Below are 22092 nucleotides of genomic sequence, written 5' to 3' on the forward strand. Positions count from 1 at the left end.
GAAGGATTCAGGAGTTACTGTTGTCAGGGCAAACGAAGGTTGTGGATTTTTCCATCTCAGCGCCACGTGAGGGCTGAGATTTCACTTATCGGTCACGGGTTCCTCCTTATCAGATGTTCCTTGTCGAGACAAGATGTCCCGCCATTTGTTGTGGACTGTCCGGAAGAACTGATTGCGGGAGTTGGTGGTGCAGTCGTGGGCTTGTAGATGTCTTGCCTCGTCAGCGTCAATATTTCTCGGTCAGCTGCATGACGCACGCTTTGGGCTTCCATGATAAGAAGGCATCATGTATCTCTTTACGCCCTATATTCTGCTTGTTTTGTCTTAAACCATGATATAAATGGTATTTATTTTAAATTGGGTGTGTTAGAGTAATACAAACAGTCACACAGTCAATACAAGACAAGGTACTATTCCCTGATTGATTATATTAAGTGTGTTCGAGTAATCCAAACAGTCGATCGGTAAATACGAGAAAAGATACTATTCCCTTCAGCATGCTAAGCAGGTACCATTAACTCGTGCTAGCTTAGCCACTCCGGAGCCGTGAAACTAACAAATAACTAACAAACTGCACGGAATTTGTTGACATCAACTCCACCGACTAATCAAACCTCCCTTAACTCAAAGATTAAGCCTCATGTCAAAAAATCTGAACTTCCCCTTTAATTTCAGGTCACCTGCTGTACATTTTCAATACAGGTGGTCCCCGGGTTACAAATGAGTACCGTTCCTACGCTGGCGACGTAACCGGAATTTCCGCAAAAGTCGGAATTAACCCTTTAAAAATTCAAAATAACTCTCCAAAATGTCCAAAAGTGTTGTATTTTGTTTAATGGTGGAGGATACACTGCCCTCTAGTGATAGTGATAGCATTGGGTATGGCTGGACTGTCGTTCAATAATGCTTCCATACTGGAGCACTCAGATGTCTGACGTGGACAAAGGATAGCTGCGCTCTGGTTTGGCCCACATAGGGCTATAAGTTGTTTCTGCTAATATATGTTTGTGTATGCATTTGTCATTAAGTTTAGAGCAACAGTTTGTAGAGTTACATGTCAGCAATTTTCTATGAGAATTGTAAAGCTAGCGGACTTTTGTTAGGCTAATTTAATCTACTCAATTGACATATTGATCAGACCAGACTGACGTTTGAACACCAATTGTTTTGTGTCGAGTGTTTTATTGTTAAAATGCGTACTGTTTATGCGACAAAAAGAAAAAGACTGAAAACAAAATGGCAGACGAGATGGCGTCGCAAAGTCGAAATCGCTTAACCTGAGGACAACAAACTCATGACCACTGATGGAAATTTTTTGCATATTTTTTTTTTGTATGTGTACATAATTCTTCTATTTTTTGATATTTGTATTTATTTTTGACTTTGTGATTTTTTTCCATTTGTTAACAAGGAAGTGTTTTTTTTTTTCTTTCTTGGTTTAAGCTCAATGAAAGATTTTGAAACAATACTCATTGCCAACGGCAGCCAAAGAGTTAACCTCTTTGACGACCTCTGACCCGAAAAGCTCCCCGTTGATTTTTCTGGCCTTTCGCACGCCGCCGACCCGCCGCGCTGATCTTTTCCAACAACATTGGACTAAGCCACATTCCTGCCGTAGATCCGTATCTACGAGGACCATTAGCGGCGGCAAAACTTCAATTGTAATCTGATTACTCGGCCCAAAGTCACATGAGTGTTGGTGGTGTGATTATTCACTCGCATATTTTAAACTTTTAAACAAATGACGTCACAATGAAAAAAATGGTGTCTGTAAATAAGTCACGGCTATCTACCTCATAACTGTCGCTTCATTTTATTTATTTGTCACTCTCGCATTTTCCCTGATATGTTAGATGATAAATAATCGATCCAACAAAAAAAAAAAATGTTTAAAAGGGTAAATATATGAAAAAGAACATCTCGAACTCTCCTTGTTGTCTGGGATTTCTGCATCGCGACCCTTGTTAGATAACCGTGTTTCACCCATAAAATCCCCGAAAAGTCCGGCCGTGGCCATTCAGAACTGTGTCTTGACACTCAGTGAGACATGCTACACAGACTTTTTGGATCGAAGCAAGTTGTGTACGCAATAACATCTCGTTAAAATCGTGGCGTCTTTAATTATGCTCTCTCTTGCTCTGACCTCCAGTTTGGGTTTTGCTGTTTTTTTTGTTTTTTTTTAATGCTCTCCTGTTCAAAATTTTTCTTCGGCCAGAAAATTGAGATTTTAAGCTTTCCAATGATGTATCACACGTGCTTATCAGACAATTTTGGCCAAACTGAGGGTCTCAGAGAGGAACTTCGAGTCACCTGAGTGTTTTCCGCCATATATACAGTGGGGTAAATAAGTATTTCGTCAACCACTAATTGTGCAAGTTCCCCCACTTGAAAATATTAGAGAGGCCTAATTTAAAAAAAAAAAAAAAATCCTGAAATAATAACCTACGTAACGAGGCATTTATTGATTTAATGTCACTCGTGAGCGTTGAAAGGCAGAGTATGCAAGTACTTTTTCGTGCGTTCACACACAGCACGACTCGCTTCTTCTTTGGCGTGAAATGAAAGATGGCCTCAACAGAAAATAAACAGGCCCCGGGGCCCTCAGCCACCCCGCCCCGCCGCGTCGGCCCGTTTTCATCCTCCTTTTGTCCGGCTGTTGCAACAACATCTAGGCACGGTCAAGTTCAACAAAATTCCATAAATGACATTAGGTTAAGATGCGTGTGATGCACCGTGTTTTTGTGTGTGTATGTTATCGTGACAGGAGGATTCACTTCTCACAATAGAGATACACTACCCAGAATGCACTTCGGAATCGGCTCCGGAAAACATTGCCAAAGTCCGCAGCGATTTCCAAAGCATACCGCAAGAAATGCTAATTATAGGGGCCGTTTACATGGCGACTCTCCGAGAATACGAAAAATTTCACATTTCCATTTGCATTTGCGTCTCCATTTGAACAGTGTCGAATGATGCACTTTGACCCCACCAAGCTCCTTCAGCCCGGAAAAAAATATGCTCGCCCACTCAAAGCAATATCATTTTTCTTTTGTTCAAAAAGGCACAAAAACTGAAACGTTCAACATATTTCATTTAAAAATATTATTAAAGCAGTATATTAAAGACGAAATTCACGCCATATTTGCTGTTTTTATTGTTTAGTAACACCGCTGCGCACGCCCAATGTGACGTGTTCGAGTGCTGACGTTAACCGCGCGGTCTCGCGCCGCAGGAGCCTTTGATATGCATGCCGAGGAAGCCCCCCTCAACCCCCCGCAATCAGATTCTTCCACTTTGGAGGCAGGATTCAGAATTTTTCGTCTTCGCCGACACCATATGTACGCGAGGCGAGTCCGCTACTCAGTCATTGCGTCTTTGTGTCGCAGAGTCGCCATGTAAACTGCCCCTTAGACCGCAAGGCTGCGTGACGTTGTCAGACCTGGATGACGAGGCGGACTCAGCTGCGGAGGTTCAGGCAAAACTTTTATTTTGAAAACAGGTTCTTCCGCTGACATGCGGGAAAAAATGCACAAACAAAAAACTCTCCAATGGAGGAATAAGTCAAAGCAATCACGATCAGGGTTCAAACAAAAAAGCACTCCATACGGGAGGAAAGGGCAAAAACACAAAACGCTCCTAATGGAGGAAAAGGCCAAGATAGCGAATATGAAAAAATTCAAACACAAAGCGCTCCAATGGAGGATAACATTCAGTAGAACTGCACTAGACTATGACGGTAGGCTATGACGAGAGGCTGACGTGACTGACCTTGGACGAAAGACACTTCTGCACAAGACAAGGGGAACTAGGGCATTAAATACACACAAGGTAATGGGGAACAGGTGGAAACAATAGGTAATTAGGTGACAAGAGGAAGGGCAAGTGTACAGACACAAGGAGGGTGAAGCCTTCAAAATAAAACAGGAAATGACGTGACACAACTCCATGACGTGACAGACGTCACCATCGTAAATCAGATGTGGGTCAACATAGAAGCGCCCTCGCATACAACCCATGTTAGTACTGCTTGTTTTCTGCCGGTAATCTTTCAAAAAAGAACATGCCGAGTAAACACTGCTGCTATGGAACTTGTAGAAACGACTCTAAACATTACGACGTATGAAGGATGTTTTCTTCATACGTTTCCCGAAGCCAAAAACTCAAAGGAAAAAATGTGAAGAATGGATCAACCTCGAAAAGACCAGTTTAACACAAGCAAGGTGAAGCCATTCACATTTCATATGCAGTAAACATTTTGTTGGGGGCCATGGTCCTACAGAGGATGAAGCTTGGCGTTTTGCCATGCTGCTTCTGTCTGACAATGAATGACCTGGAAAAAAACACGTAAATTGTATCTGACTGCCACTGCTGTTAATTTTTCTGTTGTAAAGAAACAACTTTAGTAAGGGGAAAGGTAACTAATTAAGATTTGTTATTAAAGAAAAAATTTTAATTGTTCTATGGCTGTCACCAAGGAGCATTTGCGATCGCTACACAAAAATAGCATAAGAATTACCCCCAAGAATGGTCAGAGACGTGAGACAACCAGGGGATATAATATATAAGAAAGACAGGGCATGCGGTAGTAAAGAATAGCTTGATGGAACAGGAGAATGACATTGTCAGTGGCATAAGGCAAGGGACATCATTTTCGGACAGAATTGGTAGGTTTAGCTCAGTAAAAATCTCGCTTGTACACTATTTACATGCGTTTAGCATTAGGGACAAACGCGAGCTTGACCAGCCTAGCCACAATTGCTAACGTCATGAATATTAATGAGGAAAAGTGACGTGTTGCGTGTGGTACGCCATTGACAAACAAGTATTTTTGACGTTTTATTATGAATTAATATACAGTTCATTATGAATTACCCTATTGTGTTTACTGAAACAAATACAATAGTTTTAAGTTTCCTTGAGAAGAACTACATGATTCTAGTTTGCAAAACAGCAGTGATTCTACTCCGTGTGTGTTATGTGGTTGTTTCTAGTTATGAGAATAAACTTATTTTGAATGAGAGGTTGTTATTTGAGCTGTTTTTTTTGTTTTTATTTATTGAATTGGGCGGGTTTTACGGCATGATCGTCTTTACCATCTGGCAACGCTGTAATTTATTTTGACTTTTTTTTTTTTTTTTTTTAATTGTTTATGTTCTACTGCTCTTCTAGTGTCTCTAATGTACGGTTATATGTACGTGCAATGTTTTTTTCCGATAAAATAAAAAATTAATAAAATGTAGCGACCCGAAAAAAATGACGTCGTTCAAAGCATAGACAAACTTAACACTAGATTTGGGTACAAAAAAAGGAATGACTTTAATGATAAATACAACGAATGGATTTTTTTTCCGAGTGCAAAGCAAAGAAACACACACAAATGCAAATCCGTAAATCCGTACACGACATTAAAGCAGTCACTCACCTTCCCGGCTCCAACAGAGCGGATCGGTCCACCGCTTCAAGATGGCCGCCAGCAACGGTGCCAATGACTCCACTCTAGTTTTGTTCTGCATATCTATGGTTGAAAACAAACAGTGGCGGCAAAAATGGAGGCACGGGACGGAGCGGAGAATAAGGATGACTTCCGAGTACCATTAACGTCTAAAAAACAAGCTATTGAACTGATGAATCAGTATAAAGCGATTATAAACCAAGCGCTGGACGGACAAAGTGGAATTCCTGAGAAAACCAAGCGGCTTTTACTTAAGAAGGCACTGGCGGTGAGTTGACTGAAGCTGCTAACTGACTCCTCGAATAGGATTTGAGGATAACGACTATTTCCACCTTCCAAGTGTAAATGAAAAGCTGCATGCGAGTCGAAGCCACTTTAAATGACCTGCTAATAGGGGTGTAACAGTACACAAAAATCTCGGTTCGGTACGTACCTCGGTTTTGAGGTCACGGTTTGGTTCCTTTTCGGTACAGTAAGCAAACAAAATGCAAAATATAAATGTGCTAGTTGTTTATTACAAACCTTTGTGCTTTCAACAATAGGAACATTAGCCTATACGAAGCTAGAATTCTGCTCAAAAAGTAGCTGGTATTTAAGATAACCTAACAACAATTTGCCTTTTAGACCCCGCGTATTGGACAGCTTTCTTTCTGAAAGAAAGAAGAAAAAAGAAGTCCTGTGCTAAAGTGAAAAGCAATCTCAATGACAAAGATTTTAACATGTATTTTACAAAAGAAATGCCTCAATGAATCATTTTTTTTTTCTTATGAACAGTTTTCAAAAGCTTTATTGGTGGGTTTTCTCAAGTTAAAGCGCCACACAGAAATGAATACATTTGAGTGTGAAAGCAGGATCTGTGTATAATTCTTATTATTGAATTACAGGTGTTTTAGCTCATTTCAATTTATTTTATTTAAATGGGTTATTATTTATTTTATTATGTGTTTATATTTTACAAATGTGATGTAGTATTCATTTATATTCCATATTTTATGTTGTATAACTTTAGTTCCTATGTGAATATTAGTTCCTACTTGTTTTGTCGTGGTAGAGGGTTTTATATTGAACATGGGGCTGTGTTGGTTGTTATTATAGCAGAGAAGACAGCAGTAAATCAACAAAGACAAGTCAACTGTGCGCAAGAGATCTGATGGACTCAAAATGTGGGTTACGATTGCATATTAGTTTGAAAAACCGTATTTTTACACGAGTGACTTCCGGTCTGCCCGATCCTAGCTACCGGTAGTAGTATTGACGCAGAAGGGTCGCGTCTCGCGTCAAATAATAAACTCTGCCGTTCTTTTCGCGTGCGTCGTGTTGAGCCGCTTCTGGGACGCGTGTAACACGCGGCCGCATTGCGACTGGCGTGCATTGGCTGATTGACTTTAACGCCCACGTTTCACTGCGTTCTCGCGGCGGCCACGTTGTTGTGCCGTTGACGTTTCTGGGTTATACTGTTCTACCGTGTTGGTCCTCGTCATAGTAGAGAAGACGGAGTAAATATAATCTACACATAGAAACTGTAACCCGATCGACTCACAGCCTCGAAAAGTAAGGGTTACATTACGTCAGAAACTCGTTTGGTCCGCCACCGTTCCGAACCGAGCACCACGTACCGAAACGGTTCAATACAAATACATGTACCGTGGGGTGGCGTGGCTCAGTGGTAGAGTAGTTGTCCCCCAACTCAGAGGTTGTGGGTTAGATTCTTCGCCCTGATGAACTCGTCTAAGTATCCTTGAGCAAGATACTGAACCCCACGTTGCTCCTGGTGCTGCGTCACCAGAAGGTGAATGGCGAAATAGTGTAAAGCGCTTTGAGCACCTTGCAAGGTGGAAAAGCGCTATATAAGTATAACACCATTTACTGTTACTCCCTTACCTGCTACGCGTGTAGTTGTTGGAGGAGGTCAAGAAAACGGAGATCGCTCCAAAACAACCGCGCGTACGTTCATTTCAACTGCTTCCTCCAACGCCTTCGAGACTAAAGATGTTGAATTGTCGAGAACGCACTTGTACCTAATCAATTCTGTCTTGTTTTCCCTCCAATTTGAACAAAGCTTTCTCAACGTTATAGCTATATAAAAAGATTAATAATACTGCACAATACTGTAATGCCTTAAAATCAACAGGAAATGGCCCATATTGTACAGAAAGTAGTCCCTGAAACCCTCAAAATGTGCAGGAAGTAACATAGAATCAACATCAGCATCAAATGATTCCAATATTAGCTGATCAGATTTTAGTCATTTGATAGCTAGTATAGTCGGGGATAGGAAATAGATAAGAACTTTAAGGATATTTTGTTTTGTGTCCACCATGTCCCATCAAAATCATTGATTTGGTCCTAAAAGTTGTTTGACATTTGTTTCAGGACTTTGAGGCTGCCGTCACGGCCAACGTGTTGGTGAGAGGGCAGACGTGGGACCAAGCTCCGGATGATGACGGTCGACAACGTCGTAACTCTTTAAGCGTCATTGACGACGCCAGACGTCCAATCATCCTTCTGCTATGAATTTCAATAACTGTATTTTCTGCACTTATAAGGTGCACCTTCAATGAACTGGATTCATATACAGGGCACACCGCATTATAAGGCGTAGTAGTAGTAGTAGGGCCTGGGGGTTGTGCTTTACATCCACTTGATGGTACTGCGCTAAAGTGAATGTCATGACATGATTAACCAATATTGATCCATATACAGTGCTGGCCAAAAGTATTGGCACCCCTGCAATTCTGTTGAATAATGCTCAAGTTCTCCCAGAAAATGATTGGAATTACAAATGCTTTGGTAGTAATAGCTTCATTTATTTTGCTTGCAATGAGCAATTAAAAAAAAACAAAAGAGAATTGGGGGGGGGGGGGGGGTGCTCATTTTACAAAAAACAAAAATGGGCCGGACAAAAGTAGTGGCACCCTCAACCTAATACTTGGTAGCGTAACCTTTAGACAGATTAACTTCGAACAAAAGCTTCCGGTATCCATCAATGAGATTCTTCCATTGCTCTGCTGGAATTTCCGACCATTCTTCTTTGGCCAACTGCTCCAAGTCTGTTGAGTTTTGAAGGGTACCATTTTCAGATCTCTCCACAGGTGTTCTATGGGATTCAGGTCTGGCCACTTTAGAAGTCTCCAGTGCTTTCTCTCAAACCATTTTCTAGTGCTTTTTGAAGTGTGTTTTGGGTCATTGTCCTGTGGAAAGACCTCTGCGGGAGACCCAGCTTTCTCACACTGGGCCCTACATTATGCTGCAAAATTTGTTGGTAGTCTTCAGACTTATTAATGCCAAAGCAGTCCAGTGCCAGAGGCAGCAAAGCAACCCCAAAACATCAGGGAACCGCCGCCATTTTTGACTGTGGGGACCGTGTTCTTTTCTCAGAAGGCCTCGTTTTTTTTCCTGTAGACTCTATGTTGATGCCTTTTCCCAAAAAGCTCTACTTTTCTCTCATCTGACCAGAGAACATTTTTGGCTTTCTCAGGTAAGTTTTGGCAAACTCCAGCCTGGCTTTTTTATGTCTCTAGGTCAAAAGTGGGGTCTTCCCGAGTATCCTACCATAGAGTCCCTTTTCATTCGGACGCAGACCGATAGTACGGGTTGACACTGTCGTACCCTCGGACTGCGGGACAGCTTGAACTTGTTTGGATGTTCGTCGAGTCAACCATCCGCACAATCTTTTGTTGAAATTTCTCGTCCATTTTTCTTTTCGGTCCTCATCTAGGGAGGTTAGCCTCAGTGCCATGGGCTTTACACTTATTGATGACACTGGGCACGATAAACACAAGAACATTCAGGTCTTTGGAGATGGACTTGTAGCCTTGAGATTGCCCATGTTTCCTCCCAATTTTGCTTCTCAAGTCCTCAGACAGTTCTTTGGTCTGGTTTCCTTTCTCTATGCTCAATGTGGTACACACAAGGACACAGGACAGAGGTTGAGTCAACTTTAATCCATTTTAGCTGGATGCAAGTGTGATTTAGTGATTGCCACCACCTGTTATGTGCCACAGGTAAGTAACAGGTGCTGTAAATGACACAAATTAGAGAAGCATTAGGGTGCCAATACTTTTGTTTGGCCCATTTTTGGAGTTTTGTGGAAAATGATCGATTTTTTTTTTTTTTTTTTCTTCCATTCTCTTTTGTGTTTTTTCATTGCAAGCAATATCAATGAAGATATTACTACCGGAGCATTTGTAATTGCAATCATTTTCTGGGAGAAAATGGGCATTATCTGACAGAATTGTCGGGCTGCCAATACTTTTGACCAGCACTGTATAAGGCGCATTGGATTATAAGGCACACTGTCTGCTTTTGAGAAAATTGAAGGCTTTTTAGGTCTGCCTTATAGTGCAGAAAATAGGGTCGTTTGTTATTATTAGATGTCCAGTCTGTTTCAACGACAAGGGCTGGCTGTCAATGGAGGAATATTTCATTTTTATTTTATGTAAATAAAGAATTTTTAAAAAAATCCCATTTTTAAAATATTTTATCAAACTTTTAACAGACAAAAATTGAAAACCTAAATAAATAATATTTGCATTTTTTTCACCATTTTTTTGAATTTGTGAAACTTTTTTTAATTTGATTTGAAAACATTTTCAAATAAAAAATGGATTGGACGTCTAGTGCTGTCAATGGGAAACACTGAGTGACTAGCAGATGCTTTGGTCAAATCATCTTGTAAAAATGGGTTGATACATAAACTACTTCGTTGAATGGAAACACGGCCTCAGGGCGGCCATGAAAGGTCTTTTCATCCTCCTGCTTTGAATTGAAAGGAGTTTATCTCTTGCGGACGTCCGGCACCGTCGACGGCATCCCTTATGTTCTTTGTCTTTCTCTGTAGACCCTTCAGACGAGGAGGAAGGCGAGTTGGTGAGCCTGGAGACGCGGATGGACGACGCCGTCGTGGAGCTGAGCCACAAGCGCCGCGCGGCCCCTCCGCAGATCCTCAAGTCGGCCGTGCGCGCCCTCAGAGCCCAGAGGGAACTTCAGGTGGGTGCCTTTCTCACCTCGGCGACCGGTCATCGACGTCTGGGAGCTTCATCATCTAATAATGATTATCAATGAAATATCTGCTTTTCATTTGGAAAAAGACAGTTCAGCCCATTTTCAAAAACAGTTCAACCCATTTTCACTGCAAAAAAAAAAAAATCCAGTCCAAGAATATGCATCTGGTAAAAAAACAAACAAAAAAATTCATAAGATCAAATCTCACGAAGATATACAAGCTTATTTTGAGACCAAAAAAAGTGACACTTCAATAAAAAATAATTTCAAATAAAAATATTTTATATAGATATATATATGTACTGTATGTATATTTTTAGGGGAGGGCAATTTTATTTATGGAAATGATTTTTTTCGTTGATTGAAAAATTTTGGCCCAAACACAGAAAGGATTGCTTCAATCAAAAATATTTTCTATGAAAAATGAAGTGTTCAAATGCACATTTTTGAATCTCGAATATTTTTTCGCATTCAAAAACTTTTTTTTCTATGATTGATTTTTTTTTTTTTTTTTTTTTTTTTTTGGATAAGTGATTTTTTATTTATTTGTTATTTTTTTGAAGCTACGTCTTTTTTGCTTGAATAATAAAGACACAAATATCAGGCCAAAACCTGGCCCAAATGTATAACAACATTACTTCTATCAAAAAGTTGTTTCAATCAAAAAAATCAAAATCAAAGAATTTGAGTTTCAAATTTATTTTTTGCATTAAAACATTTATTTTGTGACTTTTTTTTTTATGAAAATATACACAATATTTACACTCAAAACAAGATGGAGAAAATAAGATTTAAGAAAAATGATCAGATTAAGACATTATAAACAGCAGTGTGAAAGTTAGTGTAAGTCAATACAAGTCAATACATATTTATTTTGCATGAATCATTTAGCCAATCAATTAATTAGATTCCTATTCATCAGAAATGTAGCCCTGACCCCCGTTTGGTGTTATTAATGTCCCGTCCCCAGCAAAAAGTGTACATGCAGGTTATGCTGTTATATCGTCCCAACCAATAATGAGACAAAACCTACGCCCTTGGTTTGGGCCAAGAATTTTCATTTGGGTGCATCCCTAATACAAAGTTGTCAAACATGTCAAATTGCCTCACTTTTTTTTATTTTTTTTTTAGGACTTTTCCAAGACGAGTGTCAAGTCTAATCCAGTTGTCACCGACTTGCAGATAGGTAAGTTGGCATCCGTTCACTCCATTTGCCCCCCCAAAAAACACATTTTCAATCACTAAGGATGATCGCTAGCCCTCCCAGTTTAAATAAGTGGCGGCAATCCAGCCCTCCCTGTTCAAATGGATTGGACAGAATGCACCAAATTGCGTAAGCAGTAAAATGATCACCTGCCCTTGAGAACAATAGACATCCAATGGGATACCGCAAGCAACACGTCACTTTTGCTCATTATTATTCATGACGTTAGCAATTGTTGCTAGGCGGGTCAACTTCTCCTACCAATTCTGTCCGAAAATGATGTCCGTGGCGCCAGATTCACTGCTAAAGATGTGGAACAACTAGAGCCGAAACGAATACTCGAGTAACTCGAGTTTAAAAACTGATCCGAGTAATTTTATTCACTTCGAGGAGTCGTTTCATTTTGCCAGCTCTAAGCATCGCGTTTTGCCCGGACTACTTTTAATGCGGGACAACGCGCTGATGTCACATGCGTAGAGGAAGAAGCAATACATTTTTTTCTAAAAAACTCACTGCGGCCAAGAGCCGCTACAAACTAAGCCCACGTTGCTAAAACCGACGCCTGCATGATGCTAAGGTGGTAGCAGGTAGCGTCTGATGCGTCTCATAGATATCACGTGTATGTAGAGCTAGATGCGAAACCACAGACTCGGCGGCGTTAGTAACCAGCCGGCATCTTAAAGGTGTAGACTTCTCAGCGCTAATTAATAACATTAACGTTACTGTCACTCGCTCACATAACGTTAGCCCTGCGGAGGGCTATGTTTCTATGAATTATGAATACTGTTGATGCGTGGCTAACGTGTCTTACATACAGGCTTTATTTAATCTGTGAAAACATAGCGCTATAGAGTGAGCAATTTACATTACTATTTTTGTGTAGCCATCGCAAATGCTACTTAGTGACAGCCAACAAACACTTAAAATTTTTTCATTAATACCAAATCTTAATTCTATCATTTTTTTACACTTCCCCCTTACTAAAGTTGTTTTTTTCCAACAGAAAAGGTAACAGTGGCAGTCAGATACCATTTTAATGTTTTCAGGTTATTTAGGCTACGTTCATACTACAGGTCTTAATGCACGAATCCGATTTTTTCGTGTTTTTCCGACTCGAGTGAGGCGTTAACTTGACGGTCTGAACGTGACAAGTTGCATAGAACTGGACCATTTCAAATCCCATCTGGGTCACTTTCGTATGTGGTTCAAATCCGATCTGGGCCACATTTTTCCCGACTGTCGCGGCGGTCTGTACTGTCCAGTCTCTCAAATCGGAATTTGTGCAGCAATTACATCATCAAAAAGCGAGAGAGACGCCACGGTAGCGGTGCAGCTGTGCTTTATTAGCGCCTAGTTTGCCTTGAACACGGCTTTTTAGGAAGAGTCGGACCTGACAACAGTCATTAAAAAAATAAAAATGGGTTGAGGATAAGCCTGAGAATGATCGGTTTTCTGTCTGCTCCATATGAGCAATATTTCAACATTGCTTACACGGCCAAGAGTCGGGGCAAACTGCGCGTATGTGTGCGTGACATGCACGGACAGTGCGTGCATGCTATCGATCCATATACTTTGAATATGCGCTTAAACTGGGATTATTTATGTCTGTTATTTGTGTCCTCTTTTTAAAAAGCAAAATATGATATCCCTGGAATGACGGATGACAGCCAGCATGTGTGGTCATTTGTTTTGATGCTTCTGCACATGCGGGTCGGACTGCGAATTAGTGCGCATGCGTAATACTTGAATGGTCTCAATGGACAAAGGCAGTCTGAACGGTCACGCCAAAAAAAACAGATATGACAAAAAATCGGATTCGTGCTTTAAGACCTGTAGAATGAACGTAGCCTTATTGTCAGACAGAGGCGGCACGGCAAAACGCCACGCTAAAAAAATAAAATATCAAAATGGCTTACCTCTTCGTCCTTTGTCGAACAATGGCCCCCAACGAAATGTTTACTGCTTATGAAATGTGAATGGCTTCACCTCGCTGGCGTTAAAACTGGTCTTTTGGACGTCCGCTCAACTTGATCTATTCTTCCCATTTTTTCCTGCGAGCGTTTGGTTTCGGGAAAGGTATGAAGAAAACGTCCTTCACTGTCGTCGTGTGTTTCTAAGAGTTCCATAGCAGCAGTGTTTGATCGGAATGTTCTTTTTCGAAAGATTAAAACGAGCAGAAATAACATGGATCGTGTGCGAGGGCGTGTCTATAATGACCCACTTCCGTGTTAGGATGGCGACGTCACGGTCTAAAAATAGCATCTGTGCGGCATTGAAACTGGGTGGACTGCTTTTCAATGCTCTTCTTGACATTCATTCGCCCTTCCCATTCCAAATGGGTTGGACTTCTTGCGTTGTCAATGACAGCCAATGATTTCCCTTTTTTTTTTCTTTTTTTTTTTTTTTTTTTTTTTGCATCTTGCCATCAGAGAACGCCATGAAGGATTTGGCAGAGCGAGCGTCCGGCCTGGCCAATCAAAGAGCGCAACTCATGGAGGTATAAACCGCCGCCGAAAAAAACCCATACCCGTCGTGACTGACCGACCGACCGCCGCGTGTCTTTTGCAGTCCCTGGACACGCTGCGGAATCAGGCCCGAGGCTTACGGCTGGCGGCGGACTTTAAGCCCGGTCTGCCGGAGGTAGATTGGGAAGAAGCTCCGCCCTCGCCGCGCCCCCGGCGGGAGGTCCGCGGCGACGCCTGTTGCGCGGCGTACGTGGGAAAGACCGAATGGGAATAGGCTTTGGGAAGCGTGAATTAAAAGACCTTTTTTTTTCTTTTGAACAGATTTTATTCAAAAATGTAAAAAATAAATAAAGTGAATACAAACGATGAACTCGTTCGCTGCCACCGGTCCGAACTGATGTCCGGCCGAGGAGTGGAAAAACACGGACGGCGATAGACGTCGGATTTCTTTTTCGGCGTGACGTTCGTCGGCTCCCCCCTTCAAAGTCAACTGGAGAAACGGCAGGAGGGCGATTGGACGCCTTGCGTCGTTAATGGCGTTGAAAGAGTTAGACAAGTGGTCGACGGGGGCGCCTTTGCAAACGCTGTGGTTCATCGCTATCCTTAACCACGCCCCCGTCAACGCAAGTTAGCGGAAGCTTGTCAGCCGGTGATTTTTAAGCACGAGAACTCTACAGAAATTGAGAAAGTGCAAATCTGGGAGATGTTTAGGAATAAATATATGTCTTTTTTTCCATACTGAGATAACTTATGTTCATTGCGTCCGTGAATATATTCCATATAAAGGTTGGCCGATATAGTTGGATAACTGTCATGTTGTCTGGGTGATGTTTATTGTGATTTTGCACCATCTAGTGGCTAGTGTAACAAAAGGAAGTAGCTGAATTTTTTGGGTACATTTATGAATGCGGGGGTGCTCATGACGTCGATCGTGATCTACCAGTTGATCGCAATGCTAGTATGTTTTTTTATTTTTTAAAAGGCCCCAAAAAATAATTTTGTTTCATCGTGTAATATTGCTGTTGAGCTTTGTAGGCGCTCCCCAAGAAAAACGATAGCTTTGGGACCTTAAGGCTTTATCATTGTTTGTTGTGCAATATTGCTGCTGACTTTTTTAGGGGATATACAAATAAAGTTGAAAAAAGAAAAGAGACAAGTTTATCTTGCCTTTCATAAGCCACGTACGTTCAAAAACAATTATATCGGCACCACAAAATCTGCTGTAGATATTGACTTCAACTTTTGCAAATCCCCATATCGGCCGACCTCTATTTAGGAATACATTTACGTAACAAGTGGGCATTTTAAGGTCACTTCCTGTTGACATCAGATCACTTCCTGTTGATTTGGGGGTCACTTGCTGGTGACATCAGATCATTTCCTGTCGATTTGGGGACATTTCAGGGTCACTTCCTGTTGACATCAGATGACTTCCTGTTGTTTTGGGGCATTTTGAGGTCACTTCCTGTTGAAATCGGATCATTTCCTGGTCATCATGGGACATTTCAGGGTCACTTCCTGATGATTGGAGGGCATTTTGGTGTCACTTCCTGTTGAAATCAGGTCACTTCCTGTTGATTTGGATCCCTTTCAGTGTCCCTTTGTCTTGCTATCAGGTTTACGTAACAAGCTAATGGAAGGTAGGCCAGTGACTTAAGCGCGAGAATTAGGGTACTTTGTGAAAGTGCAAATCTGAGAAATGTTTAGGAATACGTTTACATCACGATCATTGTCGGCGCTTCCTTGTGATGTAAGCTCAGACGGGCCCCTGCCCTTTTTTGCGAGGCGCAGACTGATAGGATTAGCTTCTTTGCGCGTGGCTAAGGAGTGTTAGGAAGCAGCGCCGGAACAGTCGAAGCGCCATCTTGTGCACACGAGGGGGGGGGGCCACGGGTCAAGTACTTTGGCAGGGCCTTAGAAGTTGTTCAGCAGCTTTGGGTCGAAGCGGGGCGGGACGGCGGCCGCCCCTAGCGGCGCGGAGGGCCCGGCCAGCCTCGGTAGTGTTCCGATACTTTGGAGCCGCTCACACGGAAAGCGACCAGCACAGCCGGTCTAGACCGAGGCCCGGCTCGCCGGCGTCGGCCGAGACGGAGCCGTCGCCTTCCGACACGACGGCGCTTCGCAGGAGCCGGCGCACCAGCGGGTCGCTCTCGTCGTCGGGAGTTCGCCCGTTCTGGGCCCTGACGATGCAGGTGGGCCGGTGCTGGTTCAGCATGTGGGATAGCTGTTGCTTCTGCTGGTTCAGAGATTTGATCTGGGCCTTCAGGTCCACGTTCACGCTCTCCAGCTTCTCCGATTCCTAAGGCGAAGGAAAGACTTTATTCGAGCATCCGTCTAGTCGGGCCGCATTTGTCCAATCCAACGAAAGCTACGCGGCGGCGCCGTGTCGGAGGTACCTGCATCAAATATTCCGTCCTGTCTTTCTTCTTCTTGCGGCATTTGGCGGCCGCCGCCTTGTTGTTCTCGCGCCTTCGCTTCCTCCGGTCCGCCTCGGCCGGCGACAGCTGCGACAGGGACCGGACGGGAATTGAGATTTTTTTGGCGGGACGAGGACCAAAAGCGCCGACTCACCTGCGCGCTTTTCCCTCCCGGGTCGGCGCGGGACCGCTCCTTCGTCAGCGGGCCCGGCAACGGCGCCGAGCTGCGGATTTCGCAAGGCCAGTTGTGCAGCATGGCCCTCCCTGAAAAAAAAAAAAACGGGCGTTCCTTCAACTCAATGGCAGACATTGATAGAGGTGAGTAGTAACGCATTACATTCACTTGAGTCATTTTTTTTACCACGCGATACTTGAGTAGATTTGTGAAGCAGAAACATTACTCTTACTCCACCACCAGTCACTACATTGATCCTATTCATTCTACGTATTGACTTTATTTTTGGCAGAAATGCCAACAGTGGCCGTCTCAGTTTCACCGAGGTAATAACCACATAATCCCATTACAGTATACCAATCAGAGGTAACCATGTTTTTTCTCCACGAAAGGGCACTGATGCTCTCTGGATGGGCGATGTTTCATTTTTCTCCTCTGAATTCCATGATTTTGGTGTAGTATTTATTTGGTTTGGGTAAGGTAGGGCAGTGTTTTTCCACCGGTGTGCTGGCGTGAGAGATTGTCCAATAACGCTTTTTTTTTTTAATGTCTTCGGGCGGAGTTCCGGAAGGAAGGAAGGACTAGGTAGAAGCTTTCGGTTGTGTGCAAATGAGCGAGGTATTGCTCGTGTCGCGTTCGAGAGCCGCTCGGATTTCTAGCCACCTTGCTGTCCGCGACCCCAGCGCGTCTACTGTACATCGTCGGATTAGACTGCTCAAGTGTCGATATACACGAAAGTGTCCTTTCCGTATGTGACGACCGTCGATCCTCCCCCTGTGTTTTATTCCGACACATTCTCGAGGGCGGCGAGGTGGCCGATGGCTAGAAATCCGAGCGGTTCTCCAATGCGACGCGAGCAACTCAAACGCCCGTCGCTTCAAAACGAGTCGATGAACCATTTTGTTTGGCTTCGTGAAAACACAGAGAAGCGGGCAACTTTTTGGAGAAAAACTACAAAAGGTAAATGAGAAAGCCAGTTACCTTGTTGCTAAAACGAAAAAGTCCCATACTGTGGCAGAGAAATGAATACTACCTGCCTGCAAAGTCATTGTCGGCAAGATGCTCTGCCCATTGCAAAAGTCCCCCTGTCTGATAAGTCTGAGCTTTTCAAGCCTAACTGCGATAAATTTAAAAAAAGGAAAACAGAGAGACAAAGAGCTGTTGAAGAAGAGCTTCGTGTGCGTGCGTCTTCAATTCCGGCCAACAGGCTCAAGTCACACTGAGCTAGATAGTGTATAATGATTATAAAGGGCTATTCTATTCTATAATAAGCTGTGATTGCATATATATTTTATTAATAATCTATGTACATATTATTTATAATTGATTCTGCATGTTCTCCTCAAATATTAAGTTTCTGATGTTAAATTGAGTGAATTATTAGCTGTTGAAAATAGCATCAAATAGGGGGTCGGCTTATAATCAGGGCCGTCTTATATTGGGGCCAATACGACATTGCTATTAATCCTGAAAATATAGGTGATCATCTCCGCATTTGGTGATTGTTGTGCAAATCTGAAACTTGTATAGCCATTTTAAATTGTGTTATATAAAAAATAATGAATCGGGATTTATAAGGGAACGACTTTGAATTTTTGAATGCCGCTGCTCACGGAGACTCATATATGGCTAAGGTAGGTGCCCGTTTTGGGTCGTTAGCATCTTTGGTTATGAAAATATTTCTATATTATTATTAGGGCTGTCAAACGATTAAACTTTTTAATTGAGTTCATTACAGCTTAAAAATTAATTAATTGTAATTCATCACAATTCAAACCATCTATAACATATGCCATATTTTTCTGCAAATTATTGTTAGAATGGAAAGATAAGACACAAGACGGATATATACATTCAACATACGGTACATAAGCACTGTATTTGTTTATTATAACAATAAATCAACAAGATGGCATTAACGTTAACATTCTCTTAAAGCGATCCATGATTAGAAAGACTTGTAGTTCTTCAAAGATAAATGTTAGTACAAGTCATATAAATTTTATATTAAAACCCCCCTTAACGTTTTTGTTTTTTTGTAAAAATTTCAATTAAAAAATAAACTAGTAGCTCGCCATTTTTTATGTCAATAATTACACCATGCTCACTCATGGTACTAACCCATAAAATCAGTTGGACCCAAGCGCCAGCAGAGGACGCCAAACACCAAAAAAGCAAGTAACAAGCGGACATTACACTATACTGTCATTTTAATTAGGGTTGGGAATCTGGCATGAAGCCGATTCGATGTGTATCTAGATACACAGTTTAGGATTCGATTAAAAAACGATACATTTTTAAGGCCGAGCGATTCGATACAGTTTAAGAACGATACGGTTCGATACAGAGTGAAAAACATTTGTCGTGTGTGTTCGTACAGTATTTTAGAAATATAAAAAAGACCACATTTTTAATAGCAAAATTAACAAAATTTCATACCAATGTTATGTATTATTTTTCATGAGAAAAAAATAAGGCTTATTATATGACCGTCATTTGGTTGGATGGGATTGATAATACAATAAAACTCCAGTCACAGACAACAATAAAGTGCAGTAATTCAATTACTGTATTTCCTGGTGTTTTTAACACAAGAGGTAAGTCATTTAAGTGCAAACTTTCAATGTAAACATCTTACAAACAAAAAATATTAATTATATGCAGCAGCTCTTGGGGAAAAAAATGAAACCTGCTAGTGTTATCATAAATAAATAATAAATTATGCTTTACGACTGGTATAATTGGGGGAATAAAAACATAGCATTTTAGACAGGTCAATAATCATTACGTTAACCTAATACACAGCAAAGTCATTCACTTAAGCCCGTGCTTCCTCATTTTTTATTGCTCATCACTGTCCATATCTTTTTTGAAGGGCAGATTTTTCTTGAGGAAGATCAACTAATCCACATGTTCATGTTTAAGCAGACTGCGTTTCGTGGAAACAATATGCCGCCCTTTCCAGCATTGTAGTGGGTTATTTTTCAGGGTTAAAACTCACGATTTCTGTACCGCTGCACACTTCACACAAGCTCTGTCCCATGCGAACAGATCTGGCTGCCTTCATCACTTCATAGTCCGACTTTTGTTTTCATGGGTGCGTTGAAAATCAATCACAGCACCTCGCTGCCGTCGGTGATCACACTGTCCATTGTTTTAGCATGTTGCTTCGTTGCCACTACTAGTTTCGTTTTCGTTTTGGGCTGTGTGCGTTACAGTGGTTTCGTTAGCTCTCGCGTTGCTATGACACGCCCGTGACGATCGGGTAAAGACGGCGACTAGTAGCGGTTCTGCCGAAATGCATGGGAAGTAACTTGTGGCAACCACGACTGTGAGTAGTGCTTGTCCATATTATATCATGCGTGCGGTCTCGATCTAAGTGTGCGCTGTGTGGTGAATGACGCGCACTTGTGTCATTCACTGAAAGACACAAGCGCAGCATGTGAAGTAAAAGCTTAATTATCATATTAAGCAATGCATTGAACTAGGCATTAGAAGCCGATTCTTGTGCTCACGATAGCCGAATTCTATCTCTATTATCGGTTCACTGAATATTTAATGGCTAATTATTGTCGAATGGTAACTTTACTATCGATACATCTGTATCACTCACCTGGAAAACCGGATATCCGGTCGTATCGGTTTATCGTTCTCAAGCTTAATTTTAATCTGTTTGAGCGGGGCATGTCCGTTAATTGTGTCAAATATTTTAACGTGATTAATTTCAAACAAATTAATTAAAGCCTGTTAACGCGATATTTTTGACAGCCCTAATTATTATTATATATATTAAGCCCCCTACGAATCGGCCCCGTTTCCCGTGTCATGTCAATAGGTTATGAAGTCTATGGTATCATTTTATGCACCTTACAATTTTGCTCTTTTCTACCCACTTTGCATTTATATTGGCTTTCAAAACGGGACCTGAGTTTTAATTTCTCACCATTAACATGTCAATGTGAACTGATGAGACAATAGAAATCCTCGAATAACCACATTATTCCATTATACCAATCAAAGGTAACAATGTTTTTTTTCTCCACTAGAGGGCACCGATGCTCTTTGGATGTTTCATTTTTCTCCTCTGAATTCCATGATTTTGGTGTAGTATTTACTTGGCCTTATATGGTTGGTTGGTTGGTTGGTTGGTTGGTTGGTGTGTTCCGGTAGGGTAAATGTCCAAATCACAGCAACACAAGCAAGGGATTAAAAACAAATTAATAAAATAATGTAATTTACCATCATTCAAAAAAATAAATAATCTGACATTGTAAGCAGTAACTCATTACTGCTTTTCAACAAATACTTTTTTACATGTACTTGGGTAAATTTTTGGATGACTACTTTTACTCAATTGACGCTACTCTTATTTGAGTAAAAGTCTTGGCTACTCTGCCCACCTCTGCCAATTTGCAGTGCTATAGACGTCCAATCTATTTGGACTGGGGTGGTGGCACAATTTAAAATGTTCTTTTTTTTTTTTTTAAATCAACTCTTTCATTTTTTTCCATTGGTAGTCATCACTTTTGACACACACAAAAAAATCCTTCCTTGGATTGGCTCATGATCATCAGAAAGTGCCCCAAAATCAACATAAAGTGACCCGGAATCAACAGGAAGTGACCCGGAAATACCCCAACAACAACAGGGAGTAATCAGTGAACAGGAAGGAAATCCAAAATGTACAGTAGTATGTAAATTGTATTTAACAAAAAGTGACTCCTATTTAACGAATGACCTGCCATTAACAACGATAGACAGCCAATTCGGCAGCTCATCAGTTGACAAGGAAAATGCTAACAATATTCTCCGTTACTGTCAAGATTAAGGCAGAATCAGATTTCCTCCCATGACAACACATTTCTGGTAAAAAAAAAAAATATATATATATATATATATAAAATCATAACAATAACTGAGTACCGACACTATTCCAGTCATACATCTTATCATTCCCATCCACACTTTTTGTAACCCTAGCATTTTCCCTGTCTTTTTAGCGGGAAAATTCTGGAACCCCAGCTTTTTCAAATATTTGACTTTTTTTTTATTATTATTATTATTATTATCAGTCTGAGATGAAACCTGTGCGACGTTTGAAGTCATGAAATTTTGGATCTGGAACTGGCTGATGTCAAACGCCTAAAACTACATTTTATGTGTGTGTTGACTCACGAAAAGAGACTGCATGATTTCGACACAAGCCGTCAAAAGTTGGAAGTAAGTCAACGCTACGATTCCGTTATTTGCGATAACAAGAAAAGCCGAGCAAATGTCATCTTACGTCAGCCGAGAAGTAGACGAGACTTGAGCGTCCGAAAATTCGACGTCCGTCGCGTCCAGTCCGGTTTCTGCCGCGCCGCGCGTATAAACTG

General features: G+C 41.5%; 2 protein-coding genes across 2 annotated transcripts; one reads left to right on the top strand and one right to left on the bottom strand.

The window, feature by feature from the left end:
- Positions 1 to 5542: 5542 nt before the first annotated feature.
- Positions 5543 to 15213, top strand: LOC130908001 (uncharacterized). The gene is made up of 6 exons (XM_057823581.1): positions 5543 to 5720; positions 7826 to 7898; positions 10293 to 10441; positions 11588 to 11642; positions 14090 to 14157; positions 14229 to 15213. The coding sequence occupies exons 1-6, from the start codon at positions 5547 to 5549 to the stop codon at positions 14397 to 14399; spliced, it is 690 nt and encodes a 229-aa protein (XP_057679564.1). The 5' UTR covers positions 5543 to 5546; the 3' UTR covers positions 14400 to 15213.
- Positions 11174 to 22086, bottom strand: atf3 (activating transcription factor 3). Its single transcript, XM_057823579.1, has 4 exons — positions 22002 to 22086; positions 16697 to 16806; positions 16522 to 16629; positions 11174 to 16424 (listed from the first exon to the last, which is right to left on the bottom strand). The coding sequence occupies exons 2-4, from the start codon at positions 16796 to 16798 to the stop codon at positions 16149 to 16151; spliced, it is 486 nt and encodes a 161-aa protein (XP_057679562.1). The 5' UTR covers positions 16799 to 16806; positions 22002 to 22086; the 3' UTR covers positions 11174 to 16148.
- Positions 22087 to 22092: the final 6 nt, after the last annotated feature.

This window comes from Corythoichthys intestinalis, chromosome 19, assembly GCF_030265065.1.
Source record: "Corythoichthys intestinalis isolate RoL2023-P3 chromosome 19, ASM3026506v1, whole genome shotgun sequence".
Lineage (NCBI taxonomy): Eukaryota > Metazoa > Chordata > Actinopteri > Syngnathiformes > Syngnathidae > Corythoichthys > Corythoichthys intestinalis.

Coding starts and splice junctions, on each gene's coding strand:
- LOC130908001 (XM_057823581.1), top strand. CDS start 5,547: ATGGAGGCACGGGACGGAGCGGAGAATAAGGATGACTTCCGAGTACCA. Junction 10,442..11,587: donor GAGCCCAGAGGGAACTTCAG/GTGGGTGCCTTT, acceptor TTTTTTTTTTAG/GACTTTTCCAAGACGAGTGT. Junction 14,158..14,228: donor AAAGAGCGCAACTCATGGAG/GTATAAACCGCC, acceptor TGTCTTTTGCAG/TCCCTGGACACGCTGCGGAA.
- atf3 (XM_057823579.1), bottom strand. CDS start 16,798: ATGCTGCACAACTGGCCTTGCGAAATCCGCAGCTCGGCGCCGTTGCCG. Junction 16,630..16,696: donor CGGGAGGGAAAAGCGCGCAG/GTGAGTCGGCGC, acceptor TCCCTGTCGCAG/CTGTCGCCGGCCGAGGCGGA. Junction 16,425..16,521: donor GGACGGAATATTTGATGCAG/GTACCTCCGACA, acceptor CCTTCGCCTTAG/GAATCGGAGAAGCTGGAGAG.